Below are 18,455 nucleotides of genomic sequence, written 5' to 3' on the forward strand. Positions count from 1 at the left end.
CTGGACTCTCTGTTCTTTCAGCTGGCGGGGCTGGCCGGGAAGGCGATCTCGGCACCCGAGCTGGGCCTCCCCCAGGCCTGTCGGCTCCCTGGCACGTGCACGGGGAGCGGGAATGAGTGAGTGGGTATGGGTGAGTGGGAGTGAGTATGGGGCCCTACTCTAGTAGAACCTGTGCTAGGTGTTTTCTTTATATTAACATAAATAAGAATGAGTACGTGAGGGGAGCTGGGGCCCGCAGGCAATGGGCAACCTGTGCACAGGGACACGGAGACAGGCTGGGCTTCTCCCTGCCAGGGCAGAGGAAAGGGAGACCTCTGCCAGGGCCTGGGCATCCTGGACTGGGGCCTCCCTCTCCTCGACAGGCTCTGTTGGAGGAAGTGGCTCATGGAGGGGCCAGACATCAAGGGCTCCTGGGACCTTGTGCAGATGTGGGATGTCTGGCCTGAGAGCTTCTAGGCCCAGTTCACACACTTGGGTGGGGAGGGATCGGTGTTGGCCTGTTTGGGGGGTGAGGGGCCTGAGGAAACGCCGGTGCTTTTGATGCCCCGGAAGAGGTGCTTGCCCCCTGCCCCAGCCTGGATGGAGGTGTCGTCCCCCAGGCCTGTCACCTCTCCCACCCCCAGTGGCACTCTTCCATAGCAGTTACCATAGGTTTACACATGAAAAGGTTACACATGGGGCAAAATCTCAGCTTCCCCACTTACTAGTTTTATGAATTTTGCAGGCACTCTAACTTGGAGCCCATTTCTCAGTCGTACCATGGAGATAATACCTGTCATCACCAGGTTGTCGTGAGGGTAGAGTAAGATTCAACAAATACCTAGCTGGCATCTTCAACCCGTGGGCCTTGCGAGGCTGATGTACATCACTGCTGCGGAGTGGGCACCAGGTACCAAGGAAGAGGGAGGAGACGCTGATTTCCTCCCTCGCCCCGGGGCTCAGGCAGGCCTGAAACAGCTCCAGAATTGCCCAGCCAAGAGAAGGGTCGAGAATCTAAGCACCAAGTTTTTGGACGGAACCTGACCCAGGTAGGCTCTTCTCATCCTTGCCCACTCCCAAGGGTCTAGTGGTCTCTGCTGGCCAAATAAATACTAGATGGAGAGCAGCCTGGAGGCTGAGCCCTCCCTCGGCTGCGATTCCATGAAGAGGCGTGTCCTGTTGTCACCACCTGTCTGCAGAGGGCGAGGGGCAGTTCCCAACCTCATGGAACCTGCTTCCAGTGTGGAACGGGCCCTGTGGGAGTGGGCACCCTGGTGTCCTGTGCCGAGGGGAGAGGCGGTCAGGGGGGCCTGTGACACCGTGCCCACCCAGGGCTCGGGTGAGGATGACCAATCGTTTCGTGAAGTTAACAGGGGCTGGGCCACTCCAACTCTCCCTGTCCCAAAAGGGGCCGCAGGAACAAAAAAAGCAGGGAGCAAGCAGAAGGTTATTATATATCATGCTTTTAATACAAACTTAAAAAAATCTGGAACAATATAAACTGTACAGATTTGATCAATCTTTTTGTTTTGTTTTTAAACTAAATCTCTAAACACACCAATGTTCCATTCCAAAATATTGCACAACATTCTGAATACAAAACGCTTGATTGTATTCCTCCTTCACTAAAGAAAACAAATTCATTACCCTGCTCCCCGGAGCTCCTCTCCATGTTGCCTCAGTGCCCCCCTTCCCATCCCCAGGGGTCCAACTAGAGAATCTACAGCTCACTGCATTGAGAAAAAGACACCATTCTGGACTAAAAGTTTACTTTCTTTACAAGACGATCCACCTTTTGACTTGTTCCTGGGAAAGAGGGGTAGACAGAGAGAGGATGGGGAAAGGGGAGAAATAGGTTTTATTCTCCTCTTTTTTTATTTTAAAGTTTGTTTTTCCTGAAAAAATATCTTTCTCTCCTCTTAAGAAAAAATCTTGAAAAGAAAAAAATTACTTTTACGTTAGAAATATACATATATTATATATACCTCTTACATTTTACAAATGTAGCAAATTATTCAATACAAACGGACACCAAAAAATGTAAAAAATAAAAAAAAAAAGTTTTCCTACGAAACCAGGTAAATTAGTGAAGTTTTTTGTTTTGTTTTCTTAAAAAATAAAATAAAATGGAAGCAAAAATGCCTAGATTTGAGACAGACAGACTGAAGCGGGCCCAAGAGCCCAGCACAGCAGTCATGCTCCTGACCACACATCTTCCTTCGTATTTCAAAAGACACTAAGGGGCTGGGCTCCCCCTCCCTGTATGTGGTGAGGAACAAGCCGCCCAGGCCGTGGTGCGTGCCTGTGTGCGTGAGTGGGGGAAGAGGGGCTGGAAGGGGGCATAAGGCAGCATCCAACCTTTCCCAGAGAGCAGCCCGGGCCTGTCACCTGTGCGGGAGCTGAGGGCTCGGGAGAGGGTGGCCCAGACGGGGCCGGCCCCTGAGAAGTCTAGGGGGGACAGATGGTGCCGGGCTGAGGAGCCAGGGCGTTGCCCCGCGCGGGGAGGTAGAGCTGGTGCCCACTGCAGGGAGAGGAGGCTGGCAGTGTCCGTCTGGGCCGGACCCGCTGCCACAGCAGTTGCCCACCTGGGATCGCTGGGGAGGAGAGGGTGGGGTGCCAAAGGCTTTGGTACTTCCTGGTGATGGGGGCCCTGACGCTACGTGCCCACTTGCCAAAGCGTCATGGCGTGGAAACTGGCCCACGAGGGTTGGGTCAAGGTAACTTCTCTCCAGCAGAGGTGGGGAGGGCTCTTCAAGAATCCAGACACGCCCCCTGCCGTGGCCAAGCGCCTGTGCAGCCCAGCCTGCTCGAGATCAGCCTCGGGCCCAGTGGGCCTGGGTCGGGCAGTGAGGGGATGGCAAGAGGTACCAAGAGGTTCTCAAGCGCAGGCAGGGGAAGAAATGTATTAAAGCAACATCTACAGCCAAAAGACCAAAGTCTCAATTCAAGGCTTTGGACTGCCCGCTCCAGGCACGGACCCCAAACTCCCACCGGCCGGGGCGCTCAGGGGAGCCAAGGTCACACAATAGGAGGGCCGAGTCCAGGGACTTCTCTTAGGTATCAGAGGCTGCCTATACCCTCAGCCCCTCACTGCTAACATTTTTTTTTTTTTGGTCGAAAACAAACAAAAGTGCAGATCCCTCCGCAGTCTGGAAACCAGTTCCTTGTGCAGTACTCTCCTCTGGGAGCGTCAGGCTCAGCCACAGTCTGGCGCCACCACGTGAAGCACCCACAGAAGGACTGACAACCCACCCCCAGTGCATTCCCCACCCTCACACATAAATAAACACTTGCTGCAACCCGGAATCACATCCAGAGGGGAAGTTTCACATGGCTCGGGATCCTTTAAAACAGGAGAGCAAATCACGCACGCACGCACGCATGCACACGCACACCTGCACTCACCCCACCTCCCTACCCACGAACTCAGGCCCAGGAAAGAAGGGGCTACATGAGAGAGGCCACATGTGCCAATGGCTGGGTCTCCAGGGCCTCGGTGATGGTCTGGGCCAGGTGGGAATGGTGGCATGGGGCCACAAGACAGAGATGAAAGGGACACCAGACAGAGTGCTAACCTCCTTGGAGTCACAGACTTCAGCTCTAGGGGGAGGGTGGCATGTGGCCAGCTGGCAGCTCCCTAGGGCCCAGGCCTGAGACAAAGCAGGGGCTGGAGTCAGACCTATCTGGGGGGCAGGGCCCGAGAAGGCCTGCTGAGGTTGGATGGCTTTGAGTGAGAGGACAGCTGGGTGATGAAGGCAGTGACACGGGGCAGTCTCTCCCTATTCTGAGGAGGGCCAGGCCCCAGCCGCGGTTCTTCCTTCCCTGTGAGTTGGGACACACCAACCCTAAGCCACGCGTGCGAGGGAGGGAGGGAGGGAGGGAGGGAGGGAGCAGCAATTCACATCTGGACCATTCTTAGCACAGGAAGCCACTAATTAAAGATGTTATATAGAAAACTACATGTAAAAAAGAAAAAAAGAAAAAAATATAAAACCCAAACCAACCAACTAAATCAGGGGCAGGCGGGAGAACAGCAGGGGGGCTGAGCTAAACAGGATTCGGCGCTTCAGGAGCCCCTCCCCCTCCATGCCTAGGCTGGATCTTGTTTCTAGAAGTTAGAGTGAGAAGATTGGAAATCTTTTTGTGTATTTCTCTTTTCCTCTTTTTTGTGGCCTTTCCTTTCCTTTCTCTTTTCTGCAGTCTCAGGTGCTCCTGGCCCCACAGGCAGGTGGGCGGTCAATTGGCCAGCACGACGGGCTGAAACGGCTGGCTGGGATACTGCATGGTGTTCAGGTTGTAGCTGAGGCCTTCCACGAAGGGCGCCTTCTCCAGGAAGAGGCTGTTGGCGCCACCTCCAAATACCTGGGCCATGTCGAAGCTGCTGCTGTTGCAGGTGCCAGCCCCACCGCCCCCGAAGGGGGCCGGGGTGCCACTGCCCTGGCCATCGGCCCCATCACAGAAGAGGCTGGGAGAGCCACCGCCGTTGTACACGAATTCCTTGGCATTGGGTGAGAGCTGGGACTGAGGGGCTGGGTTGGTGGCGATGAAGTTCAGTGAATGCAGAGACAGAGAGAGGCTCTTCTGCTTCAGCAGGCTGTTGGTAGGAGAGCGGGCCATGCGGGGCTGCTGCTGGGGGATCTGCTGGCCGCTTGCCCCGCTCCCGGGCCCCCCACCCCCACCCGCTGCCCCGCCCCCCTTCTTCATCTTGGTGGAGCCAAACTTGGTGGCTGCGAAGGAGGCGGTGGTAAAAGTGATGGGCTGAGCGGAGCGGGGCATGAAGGTGGGGCTGGGCGACTGGCCGAAGGACGGTGACGGGGAGTTGGAGAGAGAGCTGTCCTGGCTGCCGATGGGCACGAACACCTGCGCGTCAGGATTGAAGCTGCTCTTGATCTCCTTGTCCAGCTCTGGGGCAACGCAGCCCTCGCTGTCATCCAGGTAGAGCACTTTCACAGCCCCCTTCTCACCAATCTGGTAGGACACCTCGAAAGGGTCGATCCAGACGCTCAGCTCCTCGGGCACGTTGGCCCGCACATCCTCCACCGCCAGCCCACTCCGCTTGGCGGCCAGCTCCACCACGGGGTCCACTATCTCCCCGATGTGGACACAGCGGAAGCCAGAGCCCTTCAGTGGCTTGTCAGGGTACCAGTGGCCTTCGTATTTCTTTTTCAAGAGTCGCTCTAGCTCCTCACCAAACAGGTCTGCCCGGCGCCGGGGCAGCTTGTTGTACAGGTAGGAGATGATGAAGTTCAGGGCCACCTTGATCTCCAGCTGCATCGTCCTTTCTTAGGCAGAGAATCAGCACAGGCACGTGCACAAGCCAAGGACAGTGGTAGGAAATGTAAGGTGGGTAGCCTTGGGCTCCAGACAACGCTGAAAAACGAGAAAGAAAGGCTTCATGAGTAGATATGCAGGAAGCCAGCGGGGATCAGACAGAAAAGCACCAACTTTGGATCACATAGCCTCGGTCCCATTTCTGCCCCACCAGTGACAGGTTTATACGTGTGACTGTGGGCAAGTCACTTTTTTCTGAGCCTTAGCTTCATCAGTAACGTGATATTTTAGTCGGCACTTGATAAATATTTTTAAGTACTTCTAAAGAAATAGGGGTAGTGTGGTTTCCACTATTTTGAGAATTCAGGTCACTTTATGAGCGACACCAAAAAAACTGAGCTCCTAAATCAGATGGAGAAGGGAAAGCTCTTGCTAACTTGCCTCTGCAATATCTTGGTGAAGTCCCACTCCCAAACTGTCACAGGCCAAGACAGGAGTTTAAAATCTTTAGTTTCAACCCCTTAAATGGAAAGGGATACAGGTCACTGAATAGGAAGCAGCACTGCCAACTTTTCACGGGAGGCCAGGACTCCGATCACATCCAATTTGTTGTCCTGAGCTCCCTGGGTGTGCGTGTGCTCTGGCTCACTCTGGGTTTGCAGAGCTGATTCTTTTGCAGAACACTGTAACCAAGGCGAGCATCTCCATCCAGACAGCCTCCAAGAATGGAGACTGGGGCATGATCCCCAGGAAGAAGTCAAGACCTATCACAATGAGAGGCATGGACCAACAAGGAATCTACTGACTAGGGGATGCCCTAGGGAAGCAGAGGAAAGGAGAGGGAAGTGGGCCCTGTAGGTCAACAAAGCCTTAAGAGCAGTACTGGTGTGGCCTGAGGGAAATCTCTATAGTTTCTGGCTAGAGTGTAGGTGATGAGGCGGGCAGAGAGAAGAAATTTTCCATCACCCTACAGCCTCCAGCTGGGGACCCATCATCACTCAGTCTCCCAGGGACTGTCTGACCACCTGTCCTTGGCACCAGACCAGATTTATCACGTGTCTGGAGATCCCTAGAGAGGAGGCAGCCCAACATAAACACTCAGCTTGTTATTTTGGGATTCTCTCACAGCTAGATCCACAGAGGTCAAAAAGGTTTATTCCTGAGGTCTGGGCCAGCCTCATTTCTCAGGAAGATGATCTGTGAGGTCCTGAGAGCCAGTGATCCTAATTGCCTCACTTTCTCTAAAAGGGCAGATCCAGGCTCATGCCATGGGAGAACTGAACTGAAAAGGGCCATTTTTGAGGGCCGACAGAGCCAGAACATGTTCCTAAGCAGACCTCTGGGTAAGAATGTGCTGCTGAGCTCAGCACAGAGGCGAGACTGATCCACGATCCGTCAAGGGCATCTTTTGTCCCTGGAGCTGGATTTTGATTAAAATCCCTTCTGGGTCCAGCACACAGTATCCAGGTGCTAATTCTAGGCTTGAGGATCTTGAGCTTTCTGAACACCTGACCCAACTCGCTACACTGTAATTCTAAGGCCTGGGACCATGGCTCCCCAGGGCGTTTTAAGGATGGAATCCTCAGACAAAGCTCTCCGGGGTGAGTACCAGAGAAAACACACTGGCTTAATGTGGAGTATCTGATGACACTGGCCATGTTTAGCCCCACTCTCACTTCAGATCTGAGTAGACAAAGGGTCACGTGGGGCATCAAAATAAGTGCCACGAGCATGGCCTCTCCTGAGCCCTCCACAGGGAGGCTCAGGATTCAGATGACTCTTTTCTCCCCATCTATCCCAGCCTCCAATACAGACTATCTCCACGTGTCTTCAGATGTCTATTCCTGGTCGCCAAAGATCAATTCCAGGGTCCTTCTAGGTTTAAAGAGAAGAAGAATGATAAAGATAAGGAGCTTTCTGTTTATGAGGATTGGATTCATCACCAGGTGCAAAGATAGCCACCAGGACCATGCGTCTCCCCTCAAGAACGAAGGTCTGTAACGGCCACAGTGGCCCACTAGAAGTGTCCAACACACAGGAGACTAAAAAGTCGTAAAGGAAGTTGGCACTGGTTCCCAAGAATGGGCCTGGAGTTAAAGACAGTGTCTTCAAAGTATTTTTGAAAAGTAAAACTTGAACATGACATATGACCCTTCTCCCAAGGCACCACATGGCCTCTTGGCATGCCACACGGTCCAAAGGGCTCCTGCACCCTGCTATGCCTTCTCAAACTCTGCTGCGTAATTGCCTTCTAAATCACCTCGCCTGAACAGTTCAGCCTCAAAATGGGAGCATTTTAAATGCAGGCCAAAGTCATTGGGAAATAAGCCTCCCTCCCCAAAATACAATAGAATCACTGTCATCAGCCTTGCCTAGCTAACCATTTTCTGCAGCATTAGCAACTAAAGCTGCACGCCAGGGGCTTCCCTGGTGGCGCAGTGGTTGAGAATCCACCTGCCAATGCATGGGATACGGGTTCGAGCCCTGGTCCGGGAGATCCCACATGCTGCAGAGCAACTAAGCCCGTGCGCCACAACTACTGAGCCTGCGCTCTAGAGCCCATGAGCCTCAAATAGTGAGCCCGTGTGCCACAACTACTGAAGCCTGTGAGCCTAGAGCCCGTGCTCCACAACGAGAGAAGCCACCATAATGAGAAGCCCACACATTGCAACGAAGAGTAGCCCCGCTCGCCGCAACTAGAGAAAGCCCGCTCGCAGCAACGAAGACCCAACGCAGCCAAAAATAAATAAATAAATAATAAATTTATTTTAAAAAAAAAGCGGCACACCAATTTATACCTCAGTGATGCTGCTACACAAATCAGAAGTAGATAATGCCACCTTCGCTTCTTCAACTGGAGAACAGGCCAGGCCAGATGGCTGTGGGGTGGAACCTTACAAAAACGCCGGACAACCAGAATGAGATTTTCTGCTCTAGCAGCTCAGGCTCTAATTTTGACTTCAAGAAGCTTACGGAACAGAGGATTAAAGCATTGGTGCTGTCTTTAACTAAAGATAGGAGTGACCACTCATTAGTTTGTTCATTTTTTTAAGGCTATTGGACAAATTCTAGAGCTCATATATTAAATATTCATACAATGTGATAAAATTGGATAGCTTAAAAATAACCACCCTTCAATAAAAGGAACAAGTAGATTCAAGTTAAGCTGCAGGAGAGGACTCAAAAGACTTTCTCCAACCCTGACACAGGCACAAAAGGCCAGAAATGTGGCAAAAAGAAAAAAAAAAGGCTAAGTGCTTAACAACAGCAAAATCTACCTTTTGTCAATATATTAAAAAGTTGCAAATATGAGAGTAAAATTCTGTTCCCTTTTATTTAGAATCTTATCCTCCATTTGCTTTACTTCCAGCAACAAAGTTCATCCTGGATTCAGATCCCTGTGTTGAGTTTTAAAGGAGCAAGTGGCTCAAGAGAATGTCAAAAAAGAGGGAAGAAAGAAGCTGGGAGGAGGCTGCAAGTCAACGATGTGGTAAAAGGAGATGCCAGAGAACTTCTGACAAAAACTCGAAGAATGGTTTTTAGGAAGAAAAAGTTGTTTTAAAGGGGAAAAGGAAGGATAGTGAGGGAACCCACTGGGCCCCCAAAGCCTGAGCACCTGTAAAATATTCAGGCACCTCAAGCCTTAACATCCAAATCACAGGACAATCAAGCACTACCAGATTCAAATGAGTGAGGAAAGAGGACTCGGGGTCCTCAATTTTGACAAGGCCAGCAGGTGTCACAGACCAGGCGCTGGACAGTGGGAGCCCGGCTCTGGTGGGACAGGGCGTGGCCCCACCACACTGGTCCCCGAGGCAGACGGCTGGGTGTGGTTAAAAGCCTACCAGGACTTGTGCCAACTGACTGCACCACCCCGCCCAAGTGTCCCACACCATCTCCCCGAAACATGGACTGTGCAAGCCCAAGTCTGACTATAAGACTCCCTCCGACTAAGAGGGCACTTTTGGGAATTCCCTGGCGGTCCAGTGGTTAGGACTCCATGCTCTGACTGCCGACAGCCTGGGTTCCATCTCCAGTCGGGAACTAAGATCCCACAAAACCCCGCTGGGCGGCCAAAAAAAAAAAAAAAAAAAAAAAAGCCCTTCCTAGGGCTCTCCAGGTTCCTCTGAAGCCAGGAAGACTTGACTGAACCCCAACATACACGGAGGCCGGAGGCAAAGGTGCACTCTGGGAATTGTAGTCTTCAGAAACCTCATGCTCAGGTTGGAGCAAACGACCTACTTTCTCTGCACACTACAGTTCCCTGCGTACTTTGCGAAGACTCAGCCGGGGAACTACGCATGCCCGGTAAGGGGAGCTGGCGGAGGGTGGGAGAACCTAGGAAAAGTTTCCGATGCACATGCGCGCTGTGGCTGACTGGCGCTCCCCCCTCCCCCGCCCACCGCCTAATACATTTTATATAAATTCTACCCATAAGGCCTACTCCCCGTATTGTGTCGCCCACCATATCCATGTCTCGGCTTCCCGAAAAACTGAACTTTTCTTTCTTCCTCTCTCGTCACTGCCTCGCAAGACCGCTGAATTAACGAAACTAATGAGTTTTTTCTGGGTGAAGGCGGTAGGCTGGGATAGATAGGAGTCACATCCCTCCCCCTCCCCAAACCCATGCCACTTAATCTGTATTCCTTGGGCTGGGTGGTTTCCCTTTGGAGTTGCTGTAGGGACGGTGGATTCAAAGAGAAAAGAGCCTTTTCACTTAACGCCCAGCGGGCTCCGCTGTAGCACCTCACACCAGGAATGGAACGGCAGGAATAAACCCAGTTCTCCCGTCCTCTCGGCCAAAGAAATTCCCAGTTTTAAGCTGCGGGGAGGCGCCAGGCCGACAATCAGAAGGCCCGACGCCAGCAGGGCCCAAGCCTCACCCCTCTTCTAATCCAAGTCCGAGTAACCAGACCCGGCCAGGTAATGGGAAAGAGTTCCCGGGCAGGGAAGGAAAAACTACATCTGACAACATTTTCTAATTGTTTGTGAGTCTCCTCTCACTGCAAGGCTTGCTCTATTGACCAGACTTACCAGATCCTCGACAAAGCTCCCCTGCACGGTGTTAAACCTTCCTAATCCTGCCTCCCACACAAGCTTCTCTCCCCCTCCGCTTAAGAGGGGGATGGGGCAGGCACCCAAGAAAGCAATAGGGGTGCTTTTCTGCTGCTAAATCAAAGATGAGGGACCCACTCCCAGGGTAGGGTGGGTAGGAAGAAGAAAAAAAAAGGTTAGATACTGAGCAGACACCCGGGACCCCCCTCGGCTAGCCCATGAGTTGACGCCTACCGTGTGGGGTTCTGGTTCCTCTAGGGTGTGGGAAAGGGCTGCCAGGTGCCCCTCCTCTCTCTGTTCCCTCCTCCTCCCCCACCCTTTCTGGTCAAGGGCACAGTCCATCCTCTGGACAGGAGCTTAGGAGTAAGGCTCTTCCTCCCAGGCACCTCACCAGGGTCAACCAGAATCCACTCACTGATACTGCTGTAAGGATACTTTTTCCGCCCAGTTTTCCCTTAAAACACTAACGAGGATAAAGAGCTCAAGCCAAATGGTAAATTCTGGCTCGGCGGCCAGAGGACAGTCACCACTGACCGGTCCAAAAGGGGGATGGTCCACCCTCCATCCCTCAGGCTCCACAGGGCCAAAAATAAACCCTATTAATTACTACCACCCTCCTTCCCCGCACACGGGAAAAGCAGAAAAACAAGGCCTGGATCCCCTTCCTTCTTCTGATTTTATTTAATGGTGGTGGGAGTTATGTTTTCGCCGGGAACAAGGAAAATCTAGCGACTCTCTAGGATATGAAGAACGGAGAGAAAAGGGAGGAAATGCACCGCACCCAGGAGGTGGCCACACTTGGAACAGGGAAAGAAAGGGGCTCTGGGATACCCCAGGATGAGAGCAAACGTGAGGGAAAGAAGAGCACAGGGGAAAGGTGGGGTCCAGTGGGGAGGTGGAAGGGGAAAGGAAAATGTTGGCCAGGTGAAAGGGGGGGGCGACAGCAACGTGGAGCGTCCACCAAAGCGGAGAGCGGGAGTGGGGCGGGGGTGGGGGAAGGCGTCGGGCCTGTTGGGTCTCGGGGAGGCCCCCCGCCCCCCGCTCACTCACTCGGGTCTCCGCGGCGGCGGGGCGGTGTGCCGGCCGCGGGGCGGCTTCTTCCTCCAGGGTGGTCCTGGGCGCGGGGTGGAGGTCGCTCTCCCTTCCCGGGAGCCGATGTGTCCTTTTCTTCGTTGAGGATGGGGGAGCGAGTGAGGGGGATATGGGCTATGACTCTCAATAATAATTCTTTCAGCTTTTTGGAGGTCGGGCTCAGCGGCGGGGGACAGAGGGCGGGCAAGCCGGCCGGCGGCGACAGCGCGGGGATGGAGGACCGGAGGGTGGCTCGTGTCGCGGAGCGGAAGACGGTCCCGGCTGTGGCCGGCGGACGGTCTTGCCCTTCTGGCCCCGCGTCGCCCGAGCCACTCGCTTCTCTCCGCCGACCGACTGCACCTTCCCGCGCCCCGGCCCGAAGTGAGCAAAGTCAATGAAAAGTTTCACCCTTAGCAACCCTGCGCACGGATCCGGCTTCCCCACCCCTGCGTGATGAGTCCCTCCGCCCTGCAGGGGCGGGGCTGAGCGCCGGCCGGAACTACTTCCCAGCCGGAGGACTGCTTAACCCCTCAGGGTTCGCGGCGCGCGGCTCTGAGTGGAAGCCGAGGGTGCCTGGCCACCGCCCTCGTCCCACCCTCGTTCGGCCGGCCTGTTTGTCTCTTCACTCAGATCCCGGCTCAAACGTCTGCTGCTTCTGGCTGGCCTGTGTAACGCGCGCGGTCCGCCTTCCCTCCCCATCACGACGCTGTTTCGCATTTTCATGTCCCAAACCACTCAAATCGTGCTCATCGTGTTAGGTGTTTCCCCGGGTAGACAGCGAGCTCGGGAGGGCAGGGGCCTGGCCTGGGACTCAGTTGCTCACTTTAGGTGTGTTGGCTGAATGGATGTCGCGGGGAAGGGAGTTTCCCCGCTGTGTCTTCGGCCCTGCACCTGCCCCGGCGCCGACGGTTCGTATGCTCGTCCGAACCGCCCACCTCGGCGAGTCGCTCCAGCTCTGGAACTCTGACCGTCCGACCTTCCCCGTGGCGCTCGCACCGCCCCAGATACGGTCTCTTCGCGCGTGGGGGAGCTAAGGGTACGACTCAAACTCTGTAAAGGTTTCGGACCTTTTATCAACGCGGCTTAGCCCGAATCTTCCGAGCTCCTGGTGCCTCGTCGGGGAACGCGTGACGTCGAGGGAAGGGCGAGGGGGAAACCTGGGCCCGGGCAGAGCGGGAGGAAGAGGGAGCGAGGAGAGGCGGAACGGCCACGAAAAGGAGCTGAGCGACACATTAACCTTGCGCTTGCCACCTCTGGCGCCCGTTAATCTCGCGGCGCGGACAGGGCCAGCGCCGGTTCCGCTCAGGCGCGCGAGCCCGTCCCCTGCCCGCTCCGGGCGGGGCTCAGCCCCTCTGCGGACACACCCTTAGTTTCTCCTAGGTTGGCGACCCACCCCTAAGGGGCACCAGAGCCACAGTTTTTTTTTTTTTTTTTTTTTTTTTTTTTTTTTGCGGTACGCGGGCCTCTCACTGTTGTGGCCGCTCCCGTTGCGGAGCACAGGCTCCAGACGCGCAGGCTCAGCGGCCATGGCTCACGGGCCCAGCCGCTCCGCGGCATGTGGGATCTTCCCGGACCGGGGCATGAACCCGTGTCCCCTGCATCGGCAGGCGGACTCTCAACCACTGCGCCACCAGGGAAGCCCAAGAGCCACATTTCTAATAGTAACAGCCCCCACCGGCGGGGGTAGCGCCTGCCTGTGCCAGAGGCGCCGCGCTTGCGCACCCGACGGTCCCTCGGGCGGCTGACCCAGGTTCGCCGAAACCAGCACCCTCGCGCGCTCGGCGCCCCCGGCCCGGGCTATGGCCACGCGGGCCACTCGGCTACTTTGTGACTGTGCGGGGCACGGAGTTGGGGGTAGGGAGGCCTGTGCCCAGTGAGGTCACAGGCGGACTGGACTGCCAGGTGGTAAAGCCCGGGGCCGCTGGGAGCTTGCGCCTGAAGTCTTACCATCCCTTCTTCAACCGCCCATTCCCCAACTCTCCCCACCCCCGGCCTTTATTTTCATTCCAGACGGTTCCAGCCCAACAGCCGCCAAACCCACGTGGGATGGCGAGATGCGAAAGTTTCCAGCTACGAACGGTTTGCAGTGGTTTTTTTTGCCTTGATCACTTTTTTTGGCAAGGGCAGAGAGCAACGGTAGCGTGCGGGTTTAAATGCGCTTTCTTTGACTGCTGTAGAGAAACGCCGGACTGGAGGGCAAACTCCAAGGGGACAGAAAAGGGAACGGAGCCTGAGCCCGAGAGCTCCCATCCCCCACACTGAGCGCTTCAGCCCCTGGGGCACCTCAAGGGACTACTTGCTTGTGCGTCAGCGAGTGCCAAAGCGTCACACACACGCCCCCCTCCGCCTAGCCCCACTCCGCCCCTCCCCTTCTTTTTCCTCCTTCACCTCGTTCCCCTCCCCTTCCCTTCTCCTCCCCTCCTCTCCTCTCCCCTCCCCTCGCGTCGCGAGTTCTAACCGGGCAGCGAGACCTAGCCGACTCAGGGTGCCAGAGTACTGGAGAGCTAAAAATATAACCGGTACGTTAGCAACAGCCTTCCCATTGGTGGGGAAGAGGGAGCGGCAGCATCTGATTGGATGTTCGATCCAACCTCTAGGACGGGGGAGTGGGGGCCGAGAGCCAAGAAGCCTGGCCCTGGGAGAGTGCGTTTGCGCATTGGGGCATTGCAAGGGATGCTGGTATTTGTAGTCATTTATTAGCGGCAGCTGTGGAAATAGGTGGGTTGGAATCCCAGTTCCGCCACCAACTGTTTTATCTTGATTTAATGGCAACAAATCTCTTTACATCATCAAACCTGTTTTCTCATCCTTAAAATGGAGATCGTGCGGGGATTAAATATGATACTGTATGTAAAGCCTGTCTCAAATAGGTACTATCCTTAATTTAAAGGTCACCGTTCTGGCCAAATTGCATCCTACATGTGCTGTGCTCAGTTCATTGTGTATTTCCCAATAGGAAACCTTACAAGACAGGATGAGAAAGGTGAAAGTGAGTTGAAACGAATTCTCCTAGGGTATCACAGGAAGGAGGGACGAAGTCCATATAAGTAGATAAAGGGTATACATTTCCTACCGTTCACTGCAGGCTGTGGGAGAGTGGAGTGAATCTCTGGACGGAAGGTGTTGAATTTTTGCGCGTTCCTATATTTATTCGAATCTCCCCTGCAGTGCTGAAAACACACCCGCCTTGCGCAATATCACTGAAACAAAACTGAGAAATCCAGCTTCTTGGTAAATGGGATCCCTGGGTAAAGGGTTAGCATATAAATAGGAAAATAATAAAATAGAGGGGAAAAAGGCAATCACCATTGATGTCTCCATTTATCATGTGGTGAGGAGGACGTTTTTTCTCTCCCCAACGTGTGATTTCATCTTGCCAGGGTTTAATTGTGAGCTGAATTCCTACTCAGGCATTCCAGAGTCCCCTCCCACTTGGAATAATCATACGTTGACAGGCATACGCTTTGTTTTCAAAATGGTGAGCTTCAGGAGTAAGCGTGTGCTTGGGGAGAGGGTGGAGGCAGCTCCCCTGTCTGAGAGTAAGCAAGTTATGCCAGATGTTTTGTTGTGACAAGTCAGGCTAGTCATAATTAGCCCCAATTAACTCTCAGGGGTGAGTCGCTCTCTCATGTACACATGTTGGGGTGGGAAATTTTTGTAGTTTCTTTTAAGTTATCCAAGAAAATAGTTCCTCAGTTTGATTCTTCAGATCCACTCCTCCAACTGGGCAGGAGCAAAGAGCCACAACAGAAATTAGCTTTGGAGAAGAGTGATTGGATGGATGCCAAGGGCAAATGATTTGCTATGTATTGACCTGATGTGAGTGAATTCTAGTAAACAAGGTAAGTGAACAAACCTGTCTTTGGCTAAGACACTAAAACTACCGTGTTCAAAGAAAGTATCATTGTAGCCTTGGTGGTGGCAGAGAGGCCACTTGGGGATAGAGTTGATAAGGAACTGAATAACTGGGAAAAGATGGGAACTGGAGTCCTTTTTTTTTTTAAGGCAGGAAAATTCCAAGGCAAAGAATCTTTCACCTGTATGTCCTTGCTTCAAACTATAAAGAGCTACAGGTCAAAATATAGTGACATACAATCCCTCTGAAATTTAGTCAGTTGAATTTGATTCCCTGGGAAGTTAATTTTCTTAATTTAGAAGCTGCTAATTGGCAGGCCAAGGTCCACATCTGGTGGATGTATTGCCTTAGCATATACTGACACATTAAAATTTCAAAAATGAGTTGACAGGGACTTCCCTGGTGGTCCAGTGGTTAAGACTTCACCTTTCAATGAAGGGGGTGTGTGTTTGATCCCTGGTGGGGGAGCTAAGATCCCACAAGGCTCGGGGCCAAAAAACCAAAACATTAAAAAAAAAAAACAGAAGCAATATTGTAACAAGTTCAATAAAGACTTTAAAAATGGTCCCTATCCCCCCCACCAAAAAAAGTTGACAACACTTAAAACTTGGGAGATTGCACAAAAATATCTTAATTTGCCACTTGTCCTAAATTCAAAAGATCTATTAACACTGGGTATTCAAGCTGGCAATTGTCTGGACGTGAACAGCAACTGTCTTCTTTAGACAGGGCCTGTGCTCTCTGGTTCCAAGGTCCCTACCACTCCCTATTGTCCCTCAGACACTGAGGCCCAGTGCCACATACCATTGACCATCATGCCTTTTTTTTTTCCTTGGCAGCAAGGCTCCGCATGCGGGATCTTAGTTCCCTAACCAGGGGTGGAACCCGTGACCCCTGCAGTGGAAGGGCAGAGTCTTAACCACTGGGCCGCCAGGGAAGTCCCACCCCTCCTTTTTAATCACTTATATTACCCAGACTGAATTTGTGACCCCTTTTTCTAATAACTGTTTTTTTTTTTTAGAAGATGTTGGGGGTAGGAGTTTATTAGTTAATTAATTTATTTTTGCTGTGTTGGGTCTTCGTTTCTGTGCGAGGGCTTTCTCTAGTTGTGGCAAGTGGGGGCCACTCTTCATTGCGGTGCACAGGCCTCTCACTATCGCGGCCTCTCTTGTTGCAGAGCACAGGCTCCAGACGCGCAGGCTCAGTAGTTGTGGCTCACGGGCCTAGTTGCTCTGCGGCATGTGGGATCCTCCCAGACCAGGGCTCGAACCCGTGTCCCCTGCATTAGCAGGCAGATTCTCAACCACTGCACCACCAGGGAAGCCCAGTGTTTTTTTTTTAGAATAGAATAAATTGAAAATACTATACAGACAGTAAATGTTTCATGAGATTTTTCTGTTATACATAGGTACTAGACATGAGAGATTGTTGTGGGGTATGGTGCATCTGGAAGCATTCACGAGATGTTAGGAGCTTAGAAGGAAAAGGTACAGACTTGGCTGGATGATGTGACGGTGGTGGAATGGTATTTCAAACAAAGGAAATACAGAGCCAAGATGGGCTGTGTGTGAGGAATTCCCTTCAGCTGCCTAATGAACAGCAGAGAATGAATAGAGGAAAACCTGAGGTAGGGAAGAGAGGGAACCATATGGAGGATCTTCAATGCTAGAACTTAAATGTTTATCTATGAAGTAAAGGCCCACTATAAAAGAGCTACCATTTATGATGTAAAGCCTTCCCAGTAAGGGTCAGGCACTTACGAGGTCACATTTAATCCTTACAACCCAAAGAGGGAGGCATTAAGAAAAAGAAAACACTGAAAACCTCACTAAAGGTCAATAGCAGCTTAGAATTCAAATACAGGACTGATTGTAAAGCCCACACATTTCTCTTTATACTTTTAAAGGGATTAAATTACCATATGTGTACAGAGTATATCTGAGAAGCTGGAAGACACCCATCCTTTTTAGATCCTAGAAATGAATGTATCAAACACTGAATACTTAATAGTAATAATCATAAACCCAGGAAATGGAACCACTTTATTAGACTGACTCTGATGAGTTATTTCAACTAGACCTGTATATGTAGTGCTTATTTCAACAATGGAGAAAAGCAATAATTTTTAAGCCCATTCTGATTTTTCGTGGCCATACACAGTTGGCTGAGATCATTATTCTAATTCTTTTCACAGAACTATATACTATTAGAGGTTAAAATTCAGCTTGTAAGCAATGTTTTCCCAATAGAGGATTTAGTATTATCATTATTCTAATTTTAAAAACTGAAAAGGACTTATTCTAAAGTCCAAGATAGACGATAACTAAGGATTTGAACTTGAATGCTGTTTATCTAAGGCGTTTTAAACTTATTCGTTGTATTGTATCATTCTCTTGGCCTCAGAGAGCAAACAAATGGAGAATGGGATTATAAAATTAGGTGACAGAGGAACAGAGTTCAGCAGAATTCACCAGACTGAGGTTGAACTTGTCCTGTTGCTGACCAGTGTGGAAATCCTCCTGGGCATTAAATTTTAAGCTCCCTTGCAAGAACTTTTAGAGGCATACACACTAAGACTCACAGAGCACAGTTAAGGTGGTGTTTTGCTGAAAGTAAGGAGTAGCTTTTCAAACATCTGGAGATGCAAGATGTTATGTAGACCAAGGTGGTTAATAAACAAATGGATTTTTTGGCGGGGGGATCCCACGCAGCATGTGGGATCTTAGTTCTCCCACCAGGGGTTGAACCTGTGCCCCCTACATTGGAAGCACAGAGTCTGAACCACTGCCAGGGAAGTCCCAATAAACAAATTTTAGAAATTGATTTGTTTAGCAAAACAAAACATTTTGACTTATATTAGACATTAAAACTAAAGTTACTATAGAATCAAATGACAGATTCTAGTTATAATCTGAAAATTACCTGGTTTCTGCAACTTGTTTGATATACCGTAACCCTCACCTGATGCTTTAGAACTGCTCAGAGCTCCCCAAACACATCACCCCATTCAAACTGTTTCCCCCCCACAAATATCTTTATCGGCAGACCCTACCCCCTTTGCCTGTATGTTCCAACATGGCCTTCAAAGCCCAGTTTATTATCTGGTTTCTATGACTTCAGTTATTCATTCAATACTGAGAGCCTGCTACCTGCTGGGCAGAACAGACTTGCTTCCTGCCATCATGGAACACAGCCTACTAGATGACAGTCAATATTACCAAAT

The 18,455-nt window shown here is 51.7% G+C and overlaps 1 protein-coding gene across 3 annotated transcripts; it reads right to left on the reverse strand.

The window, feature by feature from the left end:
* Positions 1 to 1,426: 1,426 nt before the first annotated feature.
* On the reverse strand, positions 1,427 to 14,200 carry TOB2 (transducer of ERBB2, 2). 3 transcript variants are annotated; one of them, XM_067010288.1, is made up of 4 exons: positions 11,356 to 14,200; positions 8,049 to 8,143; positions 5,692 to 7,125; positions 1,427 to 5,349 (listed from the first exon to the last, which is right to left on the reverse strand). In XM_067010288.1, exon 4 carries the CDS (start codon positions 5,251 to 5,253, stop codon positions 4,216 to 4,218), a length of 1,038 nt encoding a protein of 345 aa, XP_066866389.1. In that variant the 5' UTR covers positions 5,254 to 5,349; positions 5,692 to 7,125; positions 8,049 to 8,143; positions 11,356 to 14,200; the 3' UTR covers positions 1,427 to 4,215. The 3 variants fall into 3 exon arrangements, with proteins under 3 accessions (XP_066866389.1, XP_058937077.1, XP_058937078.1); XM_059081094.2 differs by lacking the exon at positions 5,692 to 7,125; XM_059081095.2 differs by lacking the exons at positions 5,692 to 7,125; positions 8,049 to 8,143.
* Between the last annotated feature and the right edge of the window lie 4,255 nt (positions 14,201 to 18,455).

Source organism: Kogia breviceps, chromosome 12 (assembly GCF_026419965.1).
Source record: "Kogia breviceps isolate mKogBre1 chromosome 12, mKogBre1 haplotype 1, whole genome shotgun sequence".
Taxonomy (NCBI): Eukaryota; Metazoa; Chordata; class Mammalia; order Artiodactyla; family Physeteridae; genus Kogia; species Kogia breviceps.